The 23,832-nt window shown below is 47.7% G+C and overlaps 1 protein-coding gene across 2 annotated transcripts in view; it reads right to left on the bottom strand.

The window, feature by feature from the left end:
* The window catches only part of LOC129820204 (alpha-catulin-like), a 141,268-nt gene that overhangs the window by 49,764 nt on the left and 67,672 nt on the right, over nucleotides 1-23,832 (bottom strand). For both annotated transcript variants that reach the window (XM_055877205.1, XM_055877206.1), the window contains exon 2: nucleotides 13,906-14,095. In XM_055877205.1, the coding sequence (XP_055733180.1) occupies nucleotides 13,906-14,095 (190 nt within the window). The remainder of the gene's footprint in view (nucleotides 1-13,905; nucleotides 14,096-23,832) is intronic.

Raw genomic sequence — 23,832 nt, 5'->3', positions numbered from 1 at the left:
TCGTCTCAGTGGGTACAACATCTCCAATACACCTCCTAATAAACTCATTCACCGAGTCAGCATAGATCAATGTTGTTCTCTGAGGCTGGCCGGAACATATCCCAGTCCGCGTGACATAACAATCTTGAAGAGTGGATTCCGCTTGGTCAGACCAGTGTTGAATGGTTCTAGTCACTGGTACATCCTGTTTGAGTTTCTGCCTATAAGACGGTAGGAGCAAGATGGCATCGTGGTCGGATTTGCCAAAGGAAGGGCTTTGTATGCATAAGTGTTCCCCTACAGCAGGGGTGTCAAAGTCAAATGGACGGAGGGCCAAATAAAAAATTTAGCTACAAGCCGAGGGCCGGACTGTTCGAATGTTCATTGAAAAAATTTTAAATGACGCATATAGTCTAGTGAACCTAATTGAACCTACTGAAAACCTAACAAATATATTCCAATATGATCAGATAAATAAAGCAATATTTTCTTATGGCTCTGTCAGTAATCTTTAATTTTCAACAGACACAAAAGACAAATTTCCTTTATATAAAAATCCCCATAACATGAACATTAAATGAAAGAAACCGGTATTCAAGGCACCATCAGTAGCCTATATTTTCTATTTTAGCAAAAGTGGGCTAAATTTACTTCAAAGAAAAAAACAATAATAGCAATTTTCTATCATCCACTCAACTGAAATATTTTTAAAATATAATTGGATTGAAATACAATAAAATAAAGTGCAAAAATCTATTAATCAAAAACAACACTTTGTTTAAGGAGAAGTAACATGCAGTGAAAACAAATATTAAACTTTAACTTTTAAACTTGAACTGAGTAAAAACTCTAAATATGTGATTGCACAGTAATGTTCACTTGTTTGAGGTTGAGGGTGATACTTGGTGGTGTCCCATCTTTTCCACAAGTTCATCAATGTTCGGGGTAAGGCTCTGAGCTGAGGAAATCCTCAGAATTGAGTGGAGGTGTTCAGCAGTAAGTCGACTTCTGTGTGATGTTTTGTTCAGGTTCATCAAAGAAAACAGTTGTTCACACAGGTATGTGCTGCCAAACATAGACAACGTTTGAGCAGCCTGGATGCGCAGCTGGGGCATTGTGTCGGGGAGGAAACGGGCGAACTCCGCAGCACCCACTGCCGCATATTTTGCCCTCAGTGCATCATTGCATTGGAGGTCAATCAACTCCATTTGGAGGTTTGGTGGTGAGCTTTCCACGTCAACAGCAAATGGGTTACCGAGCAGTTCCAACCTGCTTTTTTGTGCTTCAAAGTCAGCAAATCGGCGTCGAAAGTCAGCGGCAAGCATACCTATTTTATCAGCCAACTGTGCGCTCGGGAACGCACTGGTAGAGAGCTTCTCTTTCATGGTCTGGCAGCTGGGAAAGTGGCTCAAATTTTCTTTCCGCATCTGCGTCTCCCACAGAGTCAGTTTGGTTTTAAATGCCTTCACTGTACTGTACATATCAGAGATGACATGATCCCGACCCTGCAGCTGCAAGTTCATTGCATTCAGATGACTCGTAATGTCACACAGAAAAGCCATTTCACACAGAAACATTTCGTCTCGGAGTTGTGTTGTGTCTTTCCCTTTGCTGTCCAAGAACAGACAAATCTCCTCACGAAGCTCGAAACATCTTTGAAGCACCTTTCCCTGGCTTAGCCATCGCACCTCTGTGTGATAAGGCAAATCACCATGCTCCGTTTCTAACTCCGTCAGAAATGCCTTGAACTGGCGGTGATTCAAACCTTTGGCTCTGATAAAGTTAACTGTGCGCGTGATGATGCTCATTACATGCTCCATTTTCAAGGCTTTACCGCACAACGCTTCCTGGTGTATGATACAATGATAAGCTGTCAGCTCACCTGTCGCGTTTTCCTCTTGCATCTTTTCCCGTATCTTCGCCACCAGTCCGCTCCTGTGTCCACACATCGCAGGTGCTCCGTCGGTTGTCAAACCCACGAGTTTTTCCCAAGGCAGCTCCATCTCATTTACACATCTTGACACCTCTTCATACAAATCATGCCCCGTAGTTGTGCCATGCATAGGACGTAAAGCCAAAAACTCCTCTGTCACGCTTAGGCTGGAGTCCACTCCGCGGATGAAAATTGACAACTGGGCAATGTCAGAAATGTCGGTGCTCTCATCCACAGCCAAGGAATATGCAATGAAATCTTTTCCCTTTTTCACAAGCTGCTCTTTTAGATTGATGGACAACTGGTCTACTCTCTCGGCAATGGTGTTTCTGCTCAGACTCACATTTAAAAAGAGTTGCCTTTTTTCTGGGCAAACTTCGTCACAAACTTTAATCATGCAGTTTTTGATGAAATCCCCCTCCGTAAATGGCCGGGCTGATTTAGCGATCTCTTCTGCCAAAATAAAACTGGCCTTGACAGCAGCCTGGCCTTGTGATTTGGCTTTTTTGAACAGAGCCTGTCGAGATTTGAGGCCTCGTTTTAATTCCTCTGCCTTTTGTAGCCTTTGTTCCATGTCCATATTCTTGTTTTTGTCCGCGTGTTTCGTTTCATAATGTCGTCTCAGATTATACTCTTTCAGTACCGCCACACTTTCTCCACACAGAAGACACACAGGTTTTCCAGCTACCTCCGTGAACATATACTCCGACTCCCACCTTGTTTGAAACCCCCGGTTCTCAGTGTCCACCTTCCGTTTTGCCATTTTTGATGGGTATCTGAAAGTTAATTTTACTGTGATGCTGACGACTGCTGTGCCAATAAATATTGAAATGAAGCAGCCTACTGCTCGGTGCGTCACCGTTGCATTGTGGGAAATGTAGTATTGGTGCGTGTAAAAGATCTGCGGGCTGCCGGCTTGCTGCGGTCTGCGGGCCGGTTCTAATAATAAATCAAGATCATCCCAGGGGCCGTAAAAAACCTTCTCGCGGGCCGGATGTGGCCCGCGGGCCTTGACTCTGACATATGTGCCCTACAGTGTTGCTTCACAACAGTGTTGTATTCTTGTTCTAGGCCTGACTGCTGACGGTGTGTTAGTTCCCTCGTTTATTCACCATGTCTCTTTATCACCAAGCTCTCTTTCATTGGGAATTGTTTTCTGCTGCTTGGTATTTGAAAGGGGTGAACACTTGACTTCATTAAAACCTGTGGAGTCTTGTAAAAAGTCCTTACCATAAAGATAGTCTTATAACAGGGTGATTGTGATGCTATGTTGTCTACAGCCTGCAGGTTGCACTGACTTGGACAGTTAGAGATACAGGGCCGGGGCCCCTTTAAACACTGACTATCCAAAACTCTTAATACAGTATTTGCCTCCTAAAACCTCAGCTAGCGACATTAATTTGTTTGGGCTAGTCCAGCAGAACAGACTGAAACCAACAACTCCGCCTCAGTGGCCCCTATCTACGATGTTGCCCCATGATGGAGATCACCAAATTAAAGTAATGTAATCACCTTTCTTATTTATTTAATTATGCTGCCTGCGTGCCTGTCTGTCTGCCTCCATTGCTGCCTGCCACTCTCCCTTCCTGCCCGTCTCCCTGTCTGCGCTGGAGGAGGCCCGCTTAGTCTCTCCCTCCCTCTGCCTCACGTTAAGAGGCCATAAATCCGTTCCTGCAGATTTAAAGACAACTTCATTCCGTTCCAAAACGACAGAGGGAAAAGTACACGTTCTCTCTTTTTCAGATTCTCAATAGAGTATAGAAGGTAAGAAAATGGCAGATAGGAGTAGAAGGAATAAATTGGCCAGTGGACCACTGTGGCTGACGTTTCCCACCAGCTCTCTTTTGTCTAGGTTTATCCCTTTTCAAATCAGCACACTGGGGGATTAAAGACATTGTTACACATGCCGCTTCTCCCAAACAAACCTATTATCCCTTGTGTTGGGGGTCTAAATACTTACCATGTGAAATGTTGTTTTGGACTTATCAACAGGATAAGACTGCGATTGGGCTTCAGGCCTTAGGCTTCGTCCCCATATTTATCTTGCTATTTTTCGCTGGATAAGAGTTGCAAAGCCGGCTCAAAAATACATGACTGTTCGGTTGAAAGGGAGTTGATAGCCGTGGTGTAGATATCCCCCTCCCACGAAAAGTGTTGAAAGAGAGGGAAACGGCTCTCTCTCCCTCTCCAAGGGCTTTATTGGCATGGGAACATTTGTTAACATTGCCAAAGCAAGTGAAGTAGATAATAAACAAAAGTCAAATAAACAATAAAAACAAACAGTAAGCATTACACTCACAAGTTGTGTATATATATTGTGTATAAATTGTGTATAGTATATGTATATATGTATGTATATATATACACAGTATATGTATGTATGTATGTATACATATGTGTTGTATATGTATGATGGCGCCGATGCCGTTTTAACCAACCGTGCTATTTTGTACATAATGTTGCTGCTACCGTCTCTTATGACCGAAAAGAGTTTCTGGACATCAGAACAGCGATTACGCACCTCGAATTGGACAAATCATTTTTCTGGGAAGGATATACTCAAACACCCGAACAGGCCCTCATCCACGTCATTCGCAGGAGGAAGAAACAGAGATTTCGCGGAAGGAGATCGGGGAGCATAGTGAGGATCAGACAACGAGTGGCTAATCCGCCTTTACCATCCGTAGTGCTAGCCAACATTCAATCGATGGAAAATAAATGGGACAAACTAAGAGAATGTATATCCTACCAATGGGACCTTGAAAACTGTAATATAATATGTTTCACCGAGTCGTGGCTGAACAACGACATTAAACAGGTCAACATTCACAAGGCCGCAGGACCAGACGGATTACCACAACGTGTACTCCGAGCATGCGCTGACCAACTGGCAAGTGTCTTCACTGACATTTTCAACCACTCCCTGTGAGTCTGTAATACCAACATGTTTCAAGCAGACCATCATAGTGTTCTTTGGCACAGGGACTAAGGTAACCTGCCTAAATGAAACCCGTAGCACTCACGTGTCTGTAGCCATGAAGTTCTTTGAAAGGCTGGTTATGGCTCACATCGACACCATCATCCCAGAAACCCTAGACCCACTCCAATTTGCATACTGCCCCAACAGATCCACAGATGATGCAATCTCTAATTCACTCCATACTACCCTTTCCCACCTGGGGTAAAGGAACACCAATGTGAGAATGCTATTCATTGACTACAGCTCAGCGTTCAACACCATAGTGCCCTGAAAGCTCATCACTAAGCTAAGGACCCTGGGACTAAACACCTCCCTCAGCAAATGGGTCCTGGACTTCCTGACAGGCCGCCCCCAGGTGGTAAGGGTAAGTAACAACGCATCCACCACGCTGATACGCAACACAGGGGCCCCTCAGGGGTGCGTGCGCAGTCCCCTCCTGTACTCCCTGTTCACTCATGACTGCATGGCCAGGCATGACTCCAACACCATCATTAAGTTTGCCTATGACAACAGTGGTAGGCCTGATAACTAACAACGATGAGACAGCCTATAGGGAGGTCAGAGACCTGACCATATGGTGCAAGGACAACAACCTCTCCCTCAATGTGATCAAGACAAAGGAGTTGATTGTGGACTACAGGAAAAGGAGGACCAAGCACGCCCCCATTCTCATCGACGGGGCTGTAGTGGAGCAGGTTGAGAGCTTCAAGTTCCTTGGTGTCCATATCACCAACAAACTAACATGGTCCAAGCACACCAAGACAGTCATGAAGAGGGAACGACAAAACCTATTCTCCCTCAGGAGACTGAAAAGATTTTGCACGGGTACTCGGATCCTCAAAAGGTTTTACAGCTGCACCATCGAGAGCATCCTGACGGGTTGCATCACTGCCTGGTATGGCAACTGCTCGGTCTGGGCCGCAAGGCATTAGAGGGTAGTGCGTACGGCCCAATACATCACCGGGGCCAAGCTTCCTGCCATCCAGGACCTCTATACCAGGAGATGTCAGAGGAAGGCCCTAAAAAATGGCAAAGACTCCAGCCACCCTAGTCATAGAATGTTCTCTGTGCTACCGCATGGCAAGAGGTACCGGAGCGCCAAGTCTAGGTCTAAGAGGCTTTTAAACAGCTTCTACCCCCAAGCCATAAGACTCCTGAACATCTAATTAAAATGGCTACCCAGACTATTTGCATTGCCCCCCTTCTACGCTGCTGCTACTCTCTGCTATCATCTATGCATATTCACTTTAATAACTCTACCTACATGTACATATTACTTCAACTACCTTGACACCGGTACCGCCTGTATATAGCCTCTGTACCGGTACCCCCTGTATATAGCCTCGCTATTGTTATTTTACTGCTGCTCTTTAATGCTTGCTTCTGAAGCTAAGCAGGGTTGGTCCTGGTCAGTCCCTGGATGGGAGACCTGATGCTGCTGGAAGTGGTGTTGGAGGGCCAGCAGGAGGCACTCTTTCCTCTGGTCTAAAAAATATCCCAATGCCCCAGGGCAGTGATTGGGGACACTGCCCTGTGTAGGGTGCCGTCTTTCGGATGGGACGTTAAACGGGTGTCCTGACTCTCTGAGGTCATTAAAGATCCCATGGCACTTATCGTAAGAGTAGGGGTGTTAACCCCGGTGTCCTGGCTAAATTCCCAATCTGAACCTCAAACCATCATGGTCACCTAATAATCCCCAGTTTACAATTGGCTCATTCATCCTCCTCCTCTCCCCTGTAACTATTCCCCAGGTCGTTGCTGCAAATGAGAACGTGTTCAGTCAACTTACCTGGTAAAATAACGGTAAATAAATAAATAATTATTTGTTACTTTTATCTCTAACTTTTTTTGTTGTATTTTCTTAACTGCATACATAGTTGGTTAAGGGCTTGTAAGTAAGCATTTCACTGTAAGGTCTGCACCTGATGTATTAGGCGAATGTGACATAAAATATGATTTGTAACGATGTGTAAATAGTTAAAGTACAAAAACAAAAAATAAATAAACAAATATAGGTTGTATTTACAATGTTTTGTTCTTCACTGATTGCCCTTTTCTTGTGGCAACAGGTCACACATCTTGCTGCTGTGATGGAACACTGGGATTTCACCCAGTAGATATGGGAGTTTATCAACATTGGATTTGTTTTCAAATTCCTTGTGGGTCTGTGTAATGAGAGAAATATGTGTCTCTAATATGGTCATACATTTGGCAGGAGGTTAGGAAGTGTAGCTCAGTTTCAACCTCCTTGTGTGGGCAGTGTGCACATAGGTGGTCTTCTCTTGAGAGCCAGGTCTGCCTACGGCGGCCTTTCTCAATAGGAAGGCTATGCTCACTGAGTCTGTACATAGTCAAAGATCTCCATAATTTGGGGTCAGTCACAGTGGTCAGGTATTCTGTCACTGTGTACTCTTTGTTTAGGACCAAATAGCATTCTAGTTTGCTCTGTTTTTTTTGTTAATTACTTGACACATTGGAATTATCTTTTTGTTTCATCGTGATTTGGTTGGGTCTAATTGTGTTGCTGTCCTGGGGCTCTGTTTGTGAACAGAGACTCGTCTCTAGATTAAACTCTCTGTAGGTAATGGCTTTGTTATGGAAGGTTTGGGAATCGCTTCATTTTAGGTGGTTGTAGAATTGAACGGCTCTTTTCAGGATTTAGATCATTTTGCGGGTATCGGCCTAATTCTGCTCTGCATGCAGAATTTGGTGTTTGTCCCATTTGGTGAATTCTTGGTTGGTGAGCGGACCCCAGACCTCACATCTATAAAGGGCAATGGGTTCTATAACTGATTCAAGTATTTTTAGCCAGATCTTATTGGTATGTCAAATTTTGTGGTCCTTTTGATGGAATAGAAGGCCCTTCTTGCCTTGTCTCTCAGCTCGTTCACAGCTTTGTGGAAGTTACCTGTGGCACTGAGGTTTAGGTCGAGGTATGTATAGTTTTGTGTTTGCTCTAAGGTAACGGTGTCAAGATGGAATTTGTATTTGTTGTCCTGGCGACTGGAACTTTTTTGGAACACCATTGTGGCTGAATCTGTGCAGAAGATCTAGGTTCTGCTGTATGCCCTCCTTGGTTGGGGACAGAAGCACCAGATCATCCGCAAACCGTAGACATTTGACTTCAGGTTCTAGTAAGGTGGGGGCGGGTGCTGCAGACTGTTCTAGTGCCCTCGCGAATTCGTTGATATATATGTTGGAGGGTGGGGTTTAAGCTGCATCCCTGTCTCACCCCACGGCCCTGTGGAAATAAAAGTTTTCTTTTGCTAATTTTAATCGCACACTTGTTTGTGTACATGGATTTTATAATGTATGTTTTTCCGTCAACACCACTTTCCATGAATTTCTATAACAGACCCTCATGCCAAATTGAGTCAAAGGCTTTTTCGAAATCAATGAGGCATGAGAAGACTTTGTTTTGGTTTGTTTGTCAATTAGGGTTCGCAGGTTGAATACAGTTGAAGTCAGAAGTTTACATACACCTTAGCCAAATACATTTAAACTCAGTTTTTCAAAATTGTATTTAATCATAGTAAAAACTCCCTGAAGTAGGTCAGTTAGGATCACCACTTTATTTCAAGAATGGGAAATCTCAGAATGATTTATTTCAGCTTTTATTTCTTTCATCACATTCCCAGTGGGTCAGAAGTTTACATACACTCAATTAGTATTTGGTAGCATTGCCTTTAAATTGTTTAACTTGGGTCAGACGTTTCAGGTAGCCTTCCCACAATAAGTTGGGTGAATTTTGTCCCATTCCTCCTGACAGAGCTGGTGTAACTGAGTCAGGTTTGTAGGCCTCCTTGCTCAGACACGCTTTTTCATTTCTGCCCACAAATTTTCTATAGGATTGAGGTCAGGGCTTTGTGATGGCCACTCCAATACCTTGACTTTGTTGTCCTTAAGCCATTTTGCCACAACTTTGGAAGTAGGCTTGGGTCCATTTGGAAGACCCATTTGCGACCAAGCTTTAACATCCTGACTGATGTCTCGAGATGTTGCTTCAATATATCCACATAATTTTCCTGCCTCATGATGCCATCTATTTTGTGAAGCGCACCAGTCCCTCCTGCAGCAAAGCACCCCCACAACATGATGCTGCCACCCCGTGCTTCACGGTTGGGATGGTGTTCTTCGGCTTGCAAGCATCCTCCTTTTTCCTCCAAACATAACGATGGTCATTATGGCCAAACAGTTGTATTTTTGTTTCATCAGACCAGAGGACATTTCTCCAAAAAGTACGATCTTTGTCCCCATGTGCAGTTGCAAACCGTAGTCTGGATTTTTTTTAATGGCGGTTTTGGAGCAGTGGCTTCTTCCTTGCTGAGCGGCCTTTCAGGTTATGTCGATATAGGACTTGTTTTACTGTGGATATAGATACTTTTGTACCCGTTTCCTCCAGCATCTTCACAAGGTCCTTTGCTTTTGTTCTGGGATTGATTTACACTTTTCACACCAAAGTACGTTCTAGGAGACAGAACGCGTCTCCTTCCTGAGCGGAATGATGGCTGCGTGGTCCCATGGTGTTTATACTTGTGTACTATTGTTTGTAGAGATGAACGTGGTACCTTCAGGTGTTCGGAAATTGCTCCCAAGGATGAACCAGATTTGTGGAGGTCTACAATTTGTTTTCTGAGGTCTTGGCTGATTTCTTTTGATTTTCCCAAGATGCTAAGCAAAGAGGCACTGAGTTTGAAGGTAGGCCTTGAAATACATCCACAAGTATACTTCCAATTGACTCAAATTATGTCAATTAGCCTATCAGAAGCTTCTAAAGCCATGACATAATTTTCGGGAATTTTCCAAGCTGTTTAAAGGCACAGTCAACAGTAACATGCACAGTATGTAAACTTCTGACCCACTGGAATTGTGATACAGTGAATTATAAGTGAAATAATCTGTTTGTAAACATTTGTTGGAAAAATTACTTGTGTTATGCACAAAGTAGATGTCCTAACCGACTTGCCAAAACTATAGTTTGTTAACAAGAAATTTGTGGAGTGGTTGAAAAATTTGTTTTAATGACTCCAACCTAAGTGTATGTAAACTTCTGACTTCAACTGTATGTGGTCTGTTGTATGGTAATTTGGTAGAAAGCCAATTTGACATTTGCTCAGTTCGTTGTTTTCACTGAGTAAATGTACGAGTCTGCTGTTAATGCAGAGGATATTCCCAAAGTTGCTGTTGAAACCTATCCCACTGTAGTTATTGGGGTCAAATTTGGCTCCACTTATATGGATTGGGTTGATCAGTCCTTGGTTCCAAATATTGGGGAAGATGCCAGAGCTATGGATGATGTTTTAGTACAGACAATTGGAAATTATTGTCTGTATGTTTGATCATTTCATTGAGGATACCATCACACAATAGTCCTTTTTGGGTTGGAGGGTTTTTATTTTGTCCTGTAGTTCATTCAATGTAATTGGAGAATCCAGTGAGTTCTGGAAGTCTTTAATAGTTGATTCTAAGATTTGTATTTGATCATGTATATGTGTTTGTTCTTTGTTGTAGAGCCAAAAAGATTGGAAAAGTGGTTTCTCCCTCTTTCTCCCTCCTCCTCCCATCCCAGCTCTGTACTTCTCCAAACCTGACGCACACTGTTCTTTTCACAGTCTCTGTTCCCCCCCCCCCCCCTCAGACAAGAGCAGCAGTGACTCGGTTCTGTTTTCCCCCCTCAGACAAGAGCAGCAGTAACTCTGTTCTGTTTCCCCCCTCAGACAAGAGCAGCAGAAACTCTGTTCTGTTTTCCCCCCTCAGGCAAGAGCAGCAGTAACTCTGTTCTGTTTCCCCCCCTCAGACAAGAGCAGCAGTAACTCTGTTCTGTTCCCCCCCCCCCCTCAGACAAGAGCAGCAGTAACTCTGTTCTGTTTCCCCCCCCCTCAGACAAGAGCAGCAGTAACTCGGTTCTGTTTCCCCCCCCCTCAGACAAGAGCAGCAGTAACTCTGTTCTGTTATTCCCCCCTCAGACAAGAGCAGCAGTAACTCTGTTCTGTTATTCCCCCCTCAGACAAGAGCAGCAGTAACTCTGTTCTGTTATTCCCCCCTCAGACAAGAGCAGCAGTAACTCTGTTCTGTTTCCCCCCCCCCCTCAGACAAGAGCAGCAGTAACTCGGTTCTGTTTTCCCCCCTCAGACAAGAGCAGCAGTAACTCTGTTCTGTTTCCCCCCCTCAGACAAGAGCAGCAGTAACTCTGTTCTGTTTCCCCCCCCCTCAGGCAAGAGCAGCAGTAACTCTGTTCTGTTTCCCCCCCCTCAGACAAGAGCAGCAGTAACTCTGTTCTGTTTCCCCCCCCTCAGACAAGAGCAGCAGTAACTCTGTTCTGTTCCCCCCCTCAGACAAGAGCAGCAGTAACTCTGTTCTGTTTCCCCCCCTCAGACAAGAGCAGCAGTAACTCTGTTCTGTTTCCCCCCCCTCAGACAAGAGCAGCAGTAACTCTGTTCTGTTTCCCCCCCCCCCCTCAGACAAGAGCAGCAGTAACTCGGTTCTGTTTTCCCCCCTCAGACAAGAGCAGCAGTAACTCTGTTCTGTTTCCCCCCCCTCAGACAAGAGCAGCAGTAACTCTGTTCTGTTTCCCCCCCCCCCCCTCAGACAAGAGCAGCAGTAACTCGGTTCTGTTTTCCCCCCTCAGACAAGAGCAGCAGTAACTCTGTTCTGTTTCCCCCCCTCAGACAAGAGCAGCAGTAACTCTGTTCTGTTTCCCCCCCCCTCAGACAAGAGCAGCAGTAACTCTGTTCTGTTTCCCCCCTCAGACAAGAGCAGCAGTAACTCTGTTCTGTTTCCCCCCCCTCAGACAAGAGCAGCAGTAACTCTGTTCTGTTCCCCCCCCCCCTCAGACAAGAGCAGCAGTAACTCTGTTCTGTTTCCCCCCCCCCCCCTCAGACAAGAGCAGCAGTAACTCGGTTCTGTTTTCCCCCCTCAGACAAGAGCAGCAGTAACTCTGTTCTGTTATTCCCCCCTCAGACAAGAGCAGCAGTAACTCTGTTCTGTTTTCCCCCATCAGACAAGAGCAGCAGTAACTCGGTTGTTTCCCCCCTCAGGCAAGAGCAGCAGTAACTCTGTTCAGTCCCCCCCCCTCAGACAAGAGCAGCAGAAACTCTGTTCTGTTCCCCCCCCCTCAGACAAGAGCAGCAGTAACTCTGTTCTGTTTCCCCCCCCCCCCCCTCAGACAAGAGCAGCAGTAACTCTGTTCTGTTTCCCCCCCCTCAGACAAGAGCAGCAGTAACTCGGTTCTGTTTCCCCCCCCTCAGACAAGAGCAGCAGTAACTCTGTTCTGTTATTCCCCCCTCAGACAAGAGCAGCAGTAACTCTGTTCTGTTTTCCCCCCCTCAGACAAGAGCAGCAGTGACTCGGTTCTGTTTTCCCCCCTCAGACAAGAGCAGCAGTAACTCTGTTCTGTTTCCCCCCCCTCAGACAAGAGCAGCAGTAACTCTGTTCTGTTTTCCCCCCTCAGGCAAGAGCAGCAGTAACTCTGTTCTGTTTTCCCCCCTCAGACAAGAGCAGCAGTAACTCTGTTCTGTTTCCCCCCCCTCAGACAAGAGCAGCAGTAACTCTGTTCTGTTTTCCCCCCCTCAGACAAGAGCAGCAGTAACTCTGTTCTGTTTTCCCCCCTCAGGCAAGAGCAGCAGTAACTCGGTTCTGTTTCCCCCCCCTCAGACAAGAGCAGCAGTAACTCTGTTCTGTTTTCCCCCCCTCAGACAAGAGCAGCAGTAACTCTGTTCTGTTTTCCCCCCCTCAGACAAGAGCAGCAGTAACTCTGTTCTGTTTTCCCCCCCTCAGACAAGAGCAGCAGTAACTCTGTTCTGTTTTCCCCCCCTCAGACAAGAGCAGCAGTAACTCTGTTCTGTTTTCCCCCCCTCAGACAAGAGCAGCAGTAACTCTGTTCTGTTTTCCCCCCCTCAGACAAGAGCAGCAGTAACTCTGTTCTGTTTTCCCCCCTCAGGCAAGAGCAGCAGTAACTCTGTTCTGTTTTCCCCCCTCAGACAAGAGCAGCAGTAACTCTGTTCTGTTTTCCCCCCTCAGACAAGAGCAGCAGTAACTCTGTTCTGTTTTCCCCCCCTCAGACAAGAGCAGCAGTAACTCTGTTCAGTCCCCCCCCCTCAGACAAGAGCAGCAGTAACTCTGTTCTGTTTTCCCCCCTCAGACAAGAGCAGCAGTAACTCTGTTCTGTTTTCCCCCCCTCAGACAAGAGCAGCAGTAACTCTGTTCTGTTTCCCCCCCTCAGACAAGAGCAGCAGTAACTCTGTTCACTTCACTTTAGCCTTCAGCTCAACTTCACTCATAAAGGAACAAAAACAACAAAGCCTCCTACTTCTGGATGCCTCCGCTGCGGTTGTGTTTGATAGCAGAGTGATGTCTAGGCAGAGAACAACTTTTAAATCATTTATTTATGATGAAAACTACCCCCAAAACACTGTCAGTTGGACTCCTAGGCAGCATCCGAAATGGCATCCTATTCCCTATATAGTGCACTACTTTTGACCAGGGCTCACATGGGGTTTTGGTCAAAAGTAGTGTACTATACAGTATGGCTCGGAATTGCCAGGGACCTCACAATACAATATTATCATGATACTTAGGTGCCGATACGATATGTATTGCAATTTTTTAAATGTTTTTAACCTTTATTTAACTAGGCAAGTCAGTTGAGACAAATTCATAGTTACAAAGACGGCCTACCGGTGAACAGCGGGTTAACTGCCTTGTTCAGGGGCAGAACGACAGATTTTTACCTTGTCAGCTCGGGGATTCGATCCAGCAATCTTTTGGTTACTGGCCCAACGTTCTAACCACTAGGCGATCTGCCACACCAATTCTCACGATTCTATATGTATTGTGATTCGATAGGGATTTTATTGCGTTTTGGTGCAGGTACAGCCAACTAGCGCAATAAATAATATTGAGATATTGTCAAAACTATATATCGTCAGAAATAATATCCCAATATGTAACCGTATCAATTTATTCCCCCATCACTACTACACAGGGAAAGGATTTCAGACACAGCTCCAGTTACCTGCTCTGCGTGCCTCGAAACAAGCCATGCCCATCTCTTCCTTCAGCTCCTCATTCTCCACGGCGATGGCCTCTCCTACACCAACAAAGCGTCCCACAGCAACGCTGACGGCCTGGCCCACCCTCTGGATGGCCTGCTGGGTCCGCTCCGACTTCTTTGGTTTGTCTTTGTGGTTGATCAGTGTGGTGATCTAGGAGGATACAGAGACTGGTCAGTGTGGTGATACAGAGACTGGTCAGTGTTGTAATACAGAGGCTGGTCAGTGTGGTGATACAGAGACACAAGCTGGTCAGTGTGGTGATCTAGGAGGATACAGAGACTGGTCAGCGTGGTGATACAGAGACTGGTCAGTGTTGTAATACAGAGACTGATCAGTGTTGTAATACAGAGACTGGTCAGTGTTGTAATACAGAGACTGGTCAGTGTTGTAATACAGAGACTGGTCAGTGTTGTAATACAGAGGCTGGTCAGTGTTGTGATACAGAGACACAAGCTGGTCAGCGTGGTGATACAGAGACTGGTCAGTGTGGTGATACAGAGACACAACCTGGTCAGCGTGGTGATACAGAGACACAAGCTGGTCAGCGTGGTGATACAGAGACTGGTCAGTGTGGTGATACAGAGACACAAGCTGGTCAGTGTGGTGATACAGAGGCTGGTCAGTGTGGTGATACAGAGACACAACCTGGTCAGCGTGGTGATACAGAGACACAAGCTGGTCAGTGTGGTGACAGAGACACAAGCTGGTCAGCGTGGTGATACAGAGACACAAGCTGGTCAGTGTGGTGATACAGAGACACAAGCTGGTCAGTGTGGTGATACAGAGGCTGGTCAGCGTGGTGATACAGAGACACAACCTGGTCAGCGTGGTGATACAGAGACACAAGCTGGTCAGTGTGGTGACACAGAGACTGGTCAGTGTGGTGATACAGAGACTGGTCAGTGTGGTGATACAGAGACACAAGCTGGTCAGTGTGGTGATACAGAGACACAAGCTGGTCAGTGTGGTGATACAGAGACTGGTCAGTGTGGTGATACAGAGACACAAGCTGGTCAGCGTGGTGATACAGAGACACAAGCTGGTCAGTGTGGTGATACAGAGACACAAGCTGGTCAGCGTGGTGATACAGACACAAGCTGGTCAGTGTGGTGATACAGAGACAGAAGTTGGTCAGCGTGGTGATACAGAAACACAAGCTGGTCAGCGTGGTGATACAGAGACACAAGCTGGTCAGTGTGGTGATACAGAGACTGGTCAGCGTGGTGATACAGAGGCTGGTCAGCGTGGTGATACAGAGACTGGTCAGTGTGGTGATACAGAGACTGGTCAGTGTGGTGATACAGAGACACAACCTGGTCAGTGTGGTGATACAGAGACACAACCTGGTCAGTGTGGTGATACAGAGACACAAGCTGGTCAGTGTGGTGATACAGAGACACAAGCTGGTCAGCGTGGTGATACAGAGACACAAGCTGGTCAGTGTGGTGATACAGAGACACAACCTGGTCAGTGTGGTGATACAGAGACACAAGCTGGTCAGTGTGGAGATACAGAGACACAACCTGGTCAGTGTGGTGATACAGAGACACAACCTGGTCAGCGTGGTGATACAGAGACACAAGCTGGTCAGTGTGGTGATACAGAGACTGGTCAGTGTGGTGATACAGAGACACAACCTGGTCAGCGTGGTGATACAGAGACACAACCTGGTCAGCGTGGTGATACAGAGACACAACCTGGTCAGTGTGGTGATACAGAGACTGGTCAGTGTGGTGATACAGAGACACAAGCTGGTCAGTGTGGTGATACAGAAGCTGGTCAGTGTGGTGATACAGAGACACAAGCTGGTCAGTGTGGTGATACAGAGACACAAGCTGGTCAGCGTGGTGATACAGAGACACAAGCTGGTCAGCGTGGTGATACAGAGACACAACCTGGTCAGCGTGGTGATACAGAGACACAACCTGGTCAGCGTGGTGATACAGAGACACAACCTGGTCAGCGTGGTGATACAGAGACACAAGCTGGTCAGTGTGGTGATACAGAGACACAAGCTGGTCAGTGTGGTGATACAGAGACACAAGCTGGTCAGTGTGGTGATACAGAGACACAAGCTGGTCAGTGTGGTGATACAGAGACACAACCTGGTCAGTGTGGTGATACAGAGGCTGGTCAGTGTGGTGATACAGAGACACAAGCTGGTCAGCGTGGTGATACAGAGACACAAGCTGGTCAGCGTGGTGATACAGAGACACAAGCTGGTCAGTGTGGTGATACAGAGACTGGTCAGTGTGGTGATACAGAGACACAAGCTGGTCAGTGTGGTGATACAGAGACACAAGCTGGTCAGTGTGGTGATACAGAGACACAAGCTGGTCAGTGTGGTGATACAGAGACACAAGCTGGTCAGTGTGGTGATACAGAGACACAAGCTGGTCAGTGTGGTGATACAGAGACACAAGCTGGTCAGTGTGGTGATACAGAGACACAAGCTGGTCAGTGTGGTGATACAGAGGCACAACCTGGTCAGTGTGGTGATACAGAGACACAAGCTGGTCAGTGTGGTGATACAGAGACACAAGCTGGTCAGTGTGGTGATACAGAGACACAACCTGGTCAGCGTGGTGATACAGAGGCTGGTCAGTGTGGTGATACAGAGACACAAGCTGGTCAGTGTGGTGATACAGAGACACAAGCTGGTCAGCGTGGTGATACAGAGGCTGGTCAGCGTGGTGATACAGAGACACAACCTGGTCAGTGTGGTGATACAGAGACACAACCTGGTCAGTGTGGTGATACAGAGACACAAGCTGGTCAGTGTGGTGATACAGAGACACAAGCTGGTCAGTGTGGTGATACAGAGACACAACCTGGTCAGCGTGGTGATACAGAGGCTGGTCAGTGTGGTGATACAGAGACACAAGCTGGTCAGCGTGGTGATACAGAGGCTGGTCAGCGTGGTGATACAGAGACACAAGCTGGTCAGCGTGGTGATACAGAGACACAAGCTGGTCAGCGTGGTGATACAGAGACACAAGCTGGTCAGTGTGGTGATACAGAGACACAAGCTGGTCAGTGTGGTGATACAGAGACACAAGCTGGTCAGTGTGGTGATACAGAGACACAAGCTGGTCAGCGTGGTGATACAGAGACACAAGCTGGTCAGTGTGGTGATACAGAGACACAAGCTGGTCAGCGTGGTGATACAGACACAAGCTGGTCAGTGTGGTGATACAGAGACAGAAGCTGGTCAGTGTGGTGATACAGAGACTGGTCAGTGTGGTGATACAGAGACACAAGCTGGTCAGTGTGGTGATACAGAGACTGGTCAGTGTGGTGATACAGAGACACAAGCTGGTCAGTGTGGTGATACAGAGACACAAGCTGGTCAGTGTGGTGATACAGAGACTGGTCAGTGTGGTGATACAGAGACACAAGCTGGTCAGTGTGGTGATACAGAGACACAAGCTGGTCAGTGTGGTGATACAGAGGCACAACCTGGTCAGCGTGGTGATACAGAGGCACAACCTGGTCAGCGTGGTGATACAGAGACACAAGCTGGTCAGTGTGGTGATACAGAGACTGGTCAGTGTGGTGATACAGAGACACAAGCTGGTCAGTGTGGTGATACAGAGACACAAGCTGGTCAGTGTGGTGATACAGAGACACAAGCTGGTCAGTGTGGTGATACAGAGACACAAGCTGGTCAGTGTGGTGATACAGAGACACAAGCTGGTCAGTGTGGTGATACAGAGACACAAGCTGGTCAGTGTGGTGATACAGAGACACAAGCTGGTCAGTGTGGTGATACAGAGACACAAGCTGGTCAGCGTGGTGATACAGAGACACAAGCTGGTCAGTGTGGTGATACAGAGACACAAGCTGGTCAGCGTGGTGATACAGAGACACAACCTGGTCAGTGTGGTGATACAGAGACACAAGCTGGTCAGTGTGGTGATACAGAGACACAAGCTGGTCAGTGTGGTGATACAGAGACACAAGCTGGTCAGTGTGGTGATACAGAGACACAAGCTGGTCAGTGTGGTGATACAGAGACACAAGCTGGTCAGCGTGGTGATACAGAGACACAAGCTGGTCAGTGTGGTGATACAGAGACACAAGCTGGTCAGCGTGGTGATACAGAAACACAACCTGGTCAGTGTGGTGATACAGAGACACAACCTGGTCAGTGTGGTGATACAGAGACACAAGCTGGTCAGTGTGGTGATACAGAGACACAAGCTGGTCAGTGTGGTGATACAGAGACACAAGCTGGTCAGTGTGGTGATACAGAGACTGGTCAGTGTGGTGATACAGAGACACAAGCTGGTCAGTGTGGTGATACAGAGACTGGTCAGTGTGGTGATACAGAGACACAAGCTGGTCAGTGTGGTGATACAGAGACACAAGCTGGTCAGTGTGGTGATACAGAGGCACAACCTGGTCAGCGTGGTGATACAGAGGTACAACCTGGTCAGCGTGGTGATACAGAGACACAAGCTGGTCAGTGTGGTGATACAGAGACTGGTCAGTGTGGTGATACAGAGACACAAGCTGGTCAGTGTGGTGATACAGAGACACAAGCTGGTCAGTGTGGTGATACAGAGACACAAGCTGGTCAGTGTGGTGATACAGAGACACAAGCTGGTCAGTGTGGTGATACAGAGACACAAGCTGGTCAGTGTGGTGATACAGAGACACAAGCTGGTCAGTGTGGTGATACAGAGACACATGCTGGTCAGTGTGGTGATACAGAGACACAAGCTGGTCAGTGTGGTGATACAGAGACACAAGCTGGTCAGTGTGGTGATACAGAGACTGGTCAGTGTGGTGATACAGAGACACAACCTGGTCAGTGTGGTGATACAGAGACACAAGCTGGTCAGTGTGGTGATACAGAGACTGGTCAGTGTGGTGATACAGAGACACAAGCTGGTCAGCGTGGTGATACAGAGACACAAGCTGGTCAGTGTGGTGATACAGAGACACAAGCTGGTCGGTGTGGTGATACAGAGACACAAGCTGGTCAGTGTGGTGATACAGAGACACAAGCTGGTCAGTGTGGTGATACAGAGACACAAGCTGGTCAGTGTGGTGATACAGAGACACAAGCTGGTCAGTGTGGTGATACAGAGACACAAGCTGGTCAGTGTGGTGATACAGAGACACAAGCTGGTCAGCGTGGTGATACAGAGGCTGGTCAGCGTGGTGATACACAAGCTGGTCAGCGTGGTGATACAGAGGCTGGTCAGCGTGGTGATACAGAGACACAACCTGGTCAGTGTGGTGATACAGAGACACAACCTGGTCAGTGTGGTGATACAGAGACACAAGCTGGTCAGTGTGGTGATACAGAGACACAAGCTGGTCAGTGTGGTGATACAGAGGCTGGTCAGCGTGGTGATACAGAGACACAAGCTGGTCAACGTGGTGATACAGAGGCTGGTCAGCGTGGTGATACAGAGGCACAACCTGGTCAGTGTGGTGATACAGAGACACAACCTGGTCAGTGTGGTGATACAGAGACACAAGCTGGTCAGTGTGGTGATACAGAGACACAAGCTGGTCAGCGTGGTGATACAGAGACACAAGCTGGTCAGTGTGGTGATACAGAGACTGGTCAGTGTGGTGATACAGAGACACAAGCTGGTCAGTGTGGTGATACAGAGACACAAGCTGGTCAGTGTGGTGATACAGAGGCACAACCTGGTCAGCGTGGTGATACAGAGACACAAGCTGGTCAGTGTGGTGATACAGAGACACAAGCTGGTCAGTGTGGTGATACAGAGACACAAGCTGGTCAGTGTGGTGATACAGAGACACAAGCTGGTCAGTGTGGTGATAGAGACTGGTCAGTGTGGTGATACAGAGACACAACCTGGTCAGTGTGGTGATACAGAGACACAAGCTGGTCAGTGTGGTGATACAGAGACACAAGCTGGTCAGTGTGGTGATACAGAGACACAAGCTGGTCAGTGTGGTGATAGAGACTGGTCAGTGTGGTGATACAGAGACACAACCTGGTCAGTGTGGTGATACAGAGACACAAGCTGGTCAGTGTGGTGATACAGAGACTGGTCAGTGTGGTGATACAGAGACACAAGCTGGTCAGTGTGGTGATACAGAGACACAAGCTGGTCAGCGTGGTGATACAGAGGCTGGTCAGCGTGGTGATACAGAGACACAACCTGGTCAGTGTGGTGATACAGAGACACAACCTGGTCAGTGTGGTGATACAGAGACACAAGCTGGTCAGTGTGGTGATACAGAGACACAAGCTGGTCAGTGTGGTGATACAGAGACACAACCTGGTCAGCGTGGTGATACAGAGGCTGGTCAGTGTGGTGATACAGAGACACAAGCTGGTCAGCGTGGTGATACAGAGGCTGGTCAGTGTGGTGATACAGAGACACAAGCTGGTCAGTGTGGTGATACAGAGACACAAGCTGGTCAGCGTGGTGATACAGAGGCTGGTCAGCGTGGTGATACAGAGACACAACCTGGTCAGTGTGGTGATACAGAGACACAACCTGGTCAGTGTGGTGATACAGAGACACAAGCTGGTCAGTGTGGTGATACAGAGACACAAGCTGGTCAGTGTGGTGATACAGAGACACAACCTGGTCAGCGTGGTGATACAGAGGCTGGTCAGTGTGGTGATACAGAGACACAAGCTGGTCAGCGTGGTGATACAGAGGCTGGTCAGCGTGGTGATACAGAGACACAAGCTGGTCAGCGTGGTGATACAGAGACACAAGCTGGTCAGCGTGGTGATACAGAGACACAAGCTGGTCAGTGTGGTGATACAGAGACACAAGCTGGTCAGTGTGGTGATACAGAGACACAAGCTGGTCAGTGTGGTGATACAGAGACACAAGCTGGTCAGCGTGGTGATACAGAGACACAAGCTGGTCAGTGTGGTGATACAGAGACACAAGCTGGTCAGCGTGGTGATACAGACACAAGCTGGTCAGTGTGGTGATACAGAGACAGAAGCTGGTCAGTGTGGTGATACAGAGACTGGTCAGTGTGGTGATACAGAGACACAAGCTGGTCAGTGTGGTGATACAGAGACTGGTCAGTGTGGTGATACAGAGACACAAGCTGGTCAGTGTGGTGATACAGAGACACAAGCTGGTCAGTGTGGTGATACAGAGACTGGTCAGTGTGGTGATACAGAGACACAAGCTGGTCAGTGTGGTGATACAGAGACACAAGCTGGTCAGTGTGGTGATACAGAGGCACAACCTGGTCAGCGTGGTGATACAGAGGCACAACCTGGTCAGCGTGGTGATACAGAGACACAAGCTGGTCAGTGTGGTGATACAGAGACACAAGCTGGTCAGTGTGGTGATACAGAGACACAAGCTGGTCAGTGTGGTGATACAGAGACACAAGCTGGTCAGTGTGGTGATACAGAGACACAAGCTGGTCAGTGTGGTGATACAGAGACACAAGCTGGTCAGTGTGGTGATACAGAGACACAAGCTGGTCAGCGTGGTGATACAGAGACACAAGCTGGTCAGTGTGGTGATACAGAGACACAAGCTGGTCAGCGTGGTGATACAGAGACACAACCTGGTCAGTGTGGTGATACAGAGACACAAGCTGGTCAGTGTGGTGATACAGAGACACAAGCTGGTCAGTGTGGTGATACAGAGACACAAGCTGGTCAGTGTGGTGATACAGAGACACAAGCTGGTCAGTGTGGTGATACAGAGACACAAGCTGGTCAGTGTGGTGATACAGAGACACAAGCTGGTCAGCGTGGTGATACAGAGACACAAGCTGGTCAGTGTGGTGATACAGAGACACAAGCTGGTCAGCGTGGTGATACAGAAACACAACCTGGTCAGTGTGGTGATACAGAGACACAACCTGGTCAGTGTGGTGATACAGAGACACAAGCTGGTCAGTGTGGTGATACAGAGACACAAGCTGGTCAGTGTGGTGATACAGAGACACAAGCTGGTCAGTGTGGTGATACAGAGACTGGTCAGTGTGGTGATACAGAGACACAAGCTGGTCAGTGTGGTGATACAGAGACTGGTCAGTGTGGTGATACAGAGACACAAGCTGGTCAGTGTGGTGATACAGAGACACAAGCTGGTCAGTGTGGTGATACAGAGGCACAACCTGGTCAGCGTGGTGATACAGAGGCACAACCTGGTCAGCGTGGTGATACAGAGACACAAGCTGGTCAGTGTGGTGATACAGAGACTGGTCAGTGTGGTGATACAGAGACACAAGCTGGTCAGTGTGGTGATACAGAGACACAAGCTGGTCAGTGTGGTGATACAGAGACACAAGCTGGTCAGTGTGGTGATACAGAGACACAAGCTGGTCAGTGTGGTGATACAGAGACACAAGCTGGTCAGTGTGGTGATACAGAGACACAAGCTGGTCAGTGTGGTGATACAGAGACACATGCTGGTCAGTGTGGTGATACAGAGACACAAGCTGGTCAGTGTGGTGATACAGAGACACAAGCTGGTCAGTGTGGTGATACAGAGACTGGTCAGTGTGGTGATACAGAGACACAACCTGGTCAGTGTGGTGATACAGAGACACAAGCTGGTCAGTGTGGTGATACAGAGACTGGTCAGTGTGGTGATACAGAGACACAAGCTGGTCAGCGTGGTGATACAGAGACACAAGCTGGTCAGTGTGGTGATACAGAGACACAAGCTGGTCGGTGTGGTGATACAGAGACACAAGCTGGTCGGTGTGGTGATACAGAGACACAAGCTGGTCAGTGTGGTGATACAGAGACACAAGCTGGTCAGTGTGGTGATACAGAGACACAAGCTGGTCAGTGTGGTGATACAGAGACACAAGCTGGTCAGTGTGGTGATACAGAGACACAAGCTGGTCAGTGTGGTGATACAGAGACACAAGCTGGTCAGCGTGGTGATACAGAGGCTGGTCAGCGTGGTGATACACAAGCTGGTCAGCGTGGTGATACAGAGGCTGGTCAGCGTGGTGATACAGAGACACAACCTGGTCAGTGTGGTGATACAGAGACACAACCTGGTCAGTGTGGTGATACAGAGACACAAGCTGGTCAGTGTGGTGATACAGAGACACAAGCTGGTCAGTGTGGTGATACAGAGGCTGGTCAGCGTGGTGATACAGAGACACAAGCTGGTCAACGTGGTGATACAGAGGCTGGTCAGCGTGGTGATACAGAGGCACAACCTGGTCAGTGTGGTGATACAGAGACACAACCTGGTCAGTGTGGTGATACAGAGACACAAGCTGGTCAGTGTGGTGATACAGAGACACAAGCTGGTCAGCGTGGTGATACAGAGACACAAGCTGGTCAGTGTGGTGATACAGAGACTGGTCAGTGTGGTGATACAGAGACACAAGCTGGTCAGTGTGGTGATACAGAGACACAAGCTGGTCAGTGTGGTGATACAGAGGCACAACCTGGTCAGCGTGGTGATACAGAGACACAAGCTGGTCAGTGTGGTGATACAGAGACACAAGCTGGTCAGTGTGGTGATACAGAGACACAAGCTGGTCAGTGTGGTGATACAGAGACACAAGCTGGTCAGTGTGGTGATAGAGACTGGTCAGTGTGGTGATACAGAGACACAACCTGGTCAGTGTGGTGATACAGAGACACAAGCTGGTCAGTGTGGTGATACAGAGACACAAGCTGGTCAGTGTGGTGATACAGAGACACAAGCTGGTCAGTGTGGTGATAGAGACTGGTCAGTGTGGTGATACAGAGACACAACCTGGTCAGTGTGGTGATACAGAGACACAAGCTGGTCAGTGTGGTGATACAGAGACTGGTCAGTGTGGTGATACAGAGACACAAGCTGGTCAGCGTGGTGATACAGAGACACAAGCTGGTCAGTGTGGTGATACAGAGACACAAGCTGGTCAGTGTGGTGATACAGAGACACAAGCTGGTC

The sequence above is a fragment of the Salvelinus fontinalis genome, chromosome 22 (genome assembly GCF_029448725.1).
Source record: "Salvelinus fontinalis isolate EN_2023a chromosome 22, ASM2944872v1, whole genome shotgun sequence".
Lineage (NCBI taxonomy): Eukaryota > Metazoa > Chordata > Actinopteri > Salmoniformes > Salmonidae > Salvelinus > Salvelinus fontinalis.
This window is presented reverse-complemented; position numbering and strand designations above follow the sequence as displayed.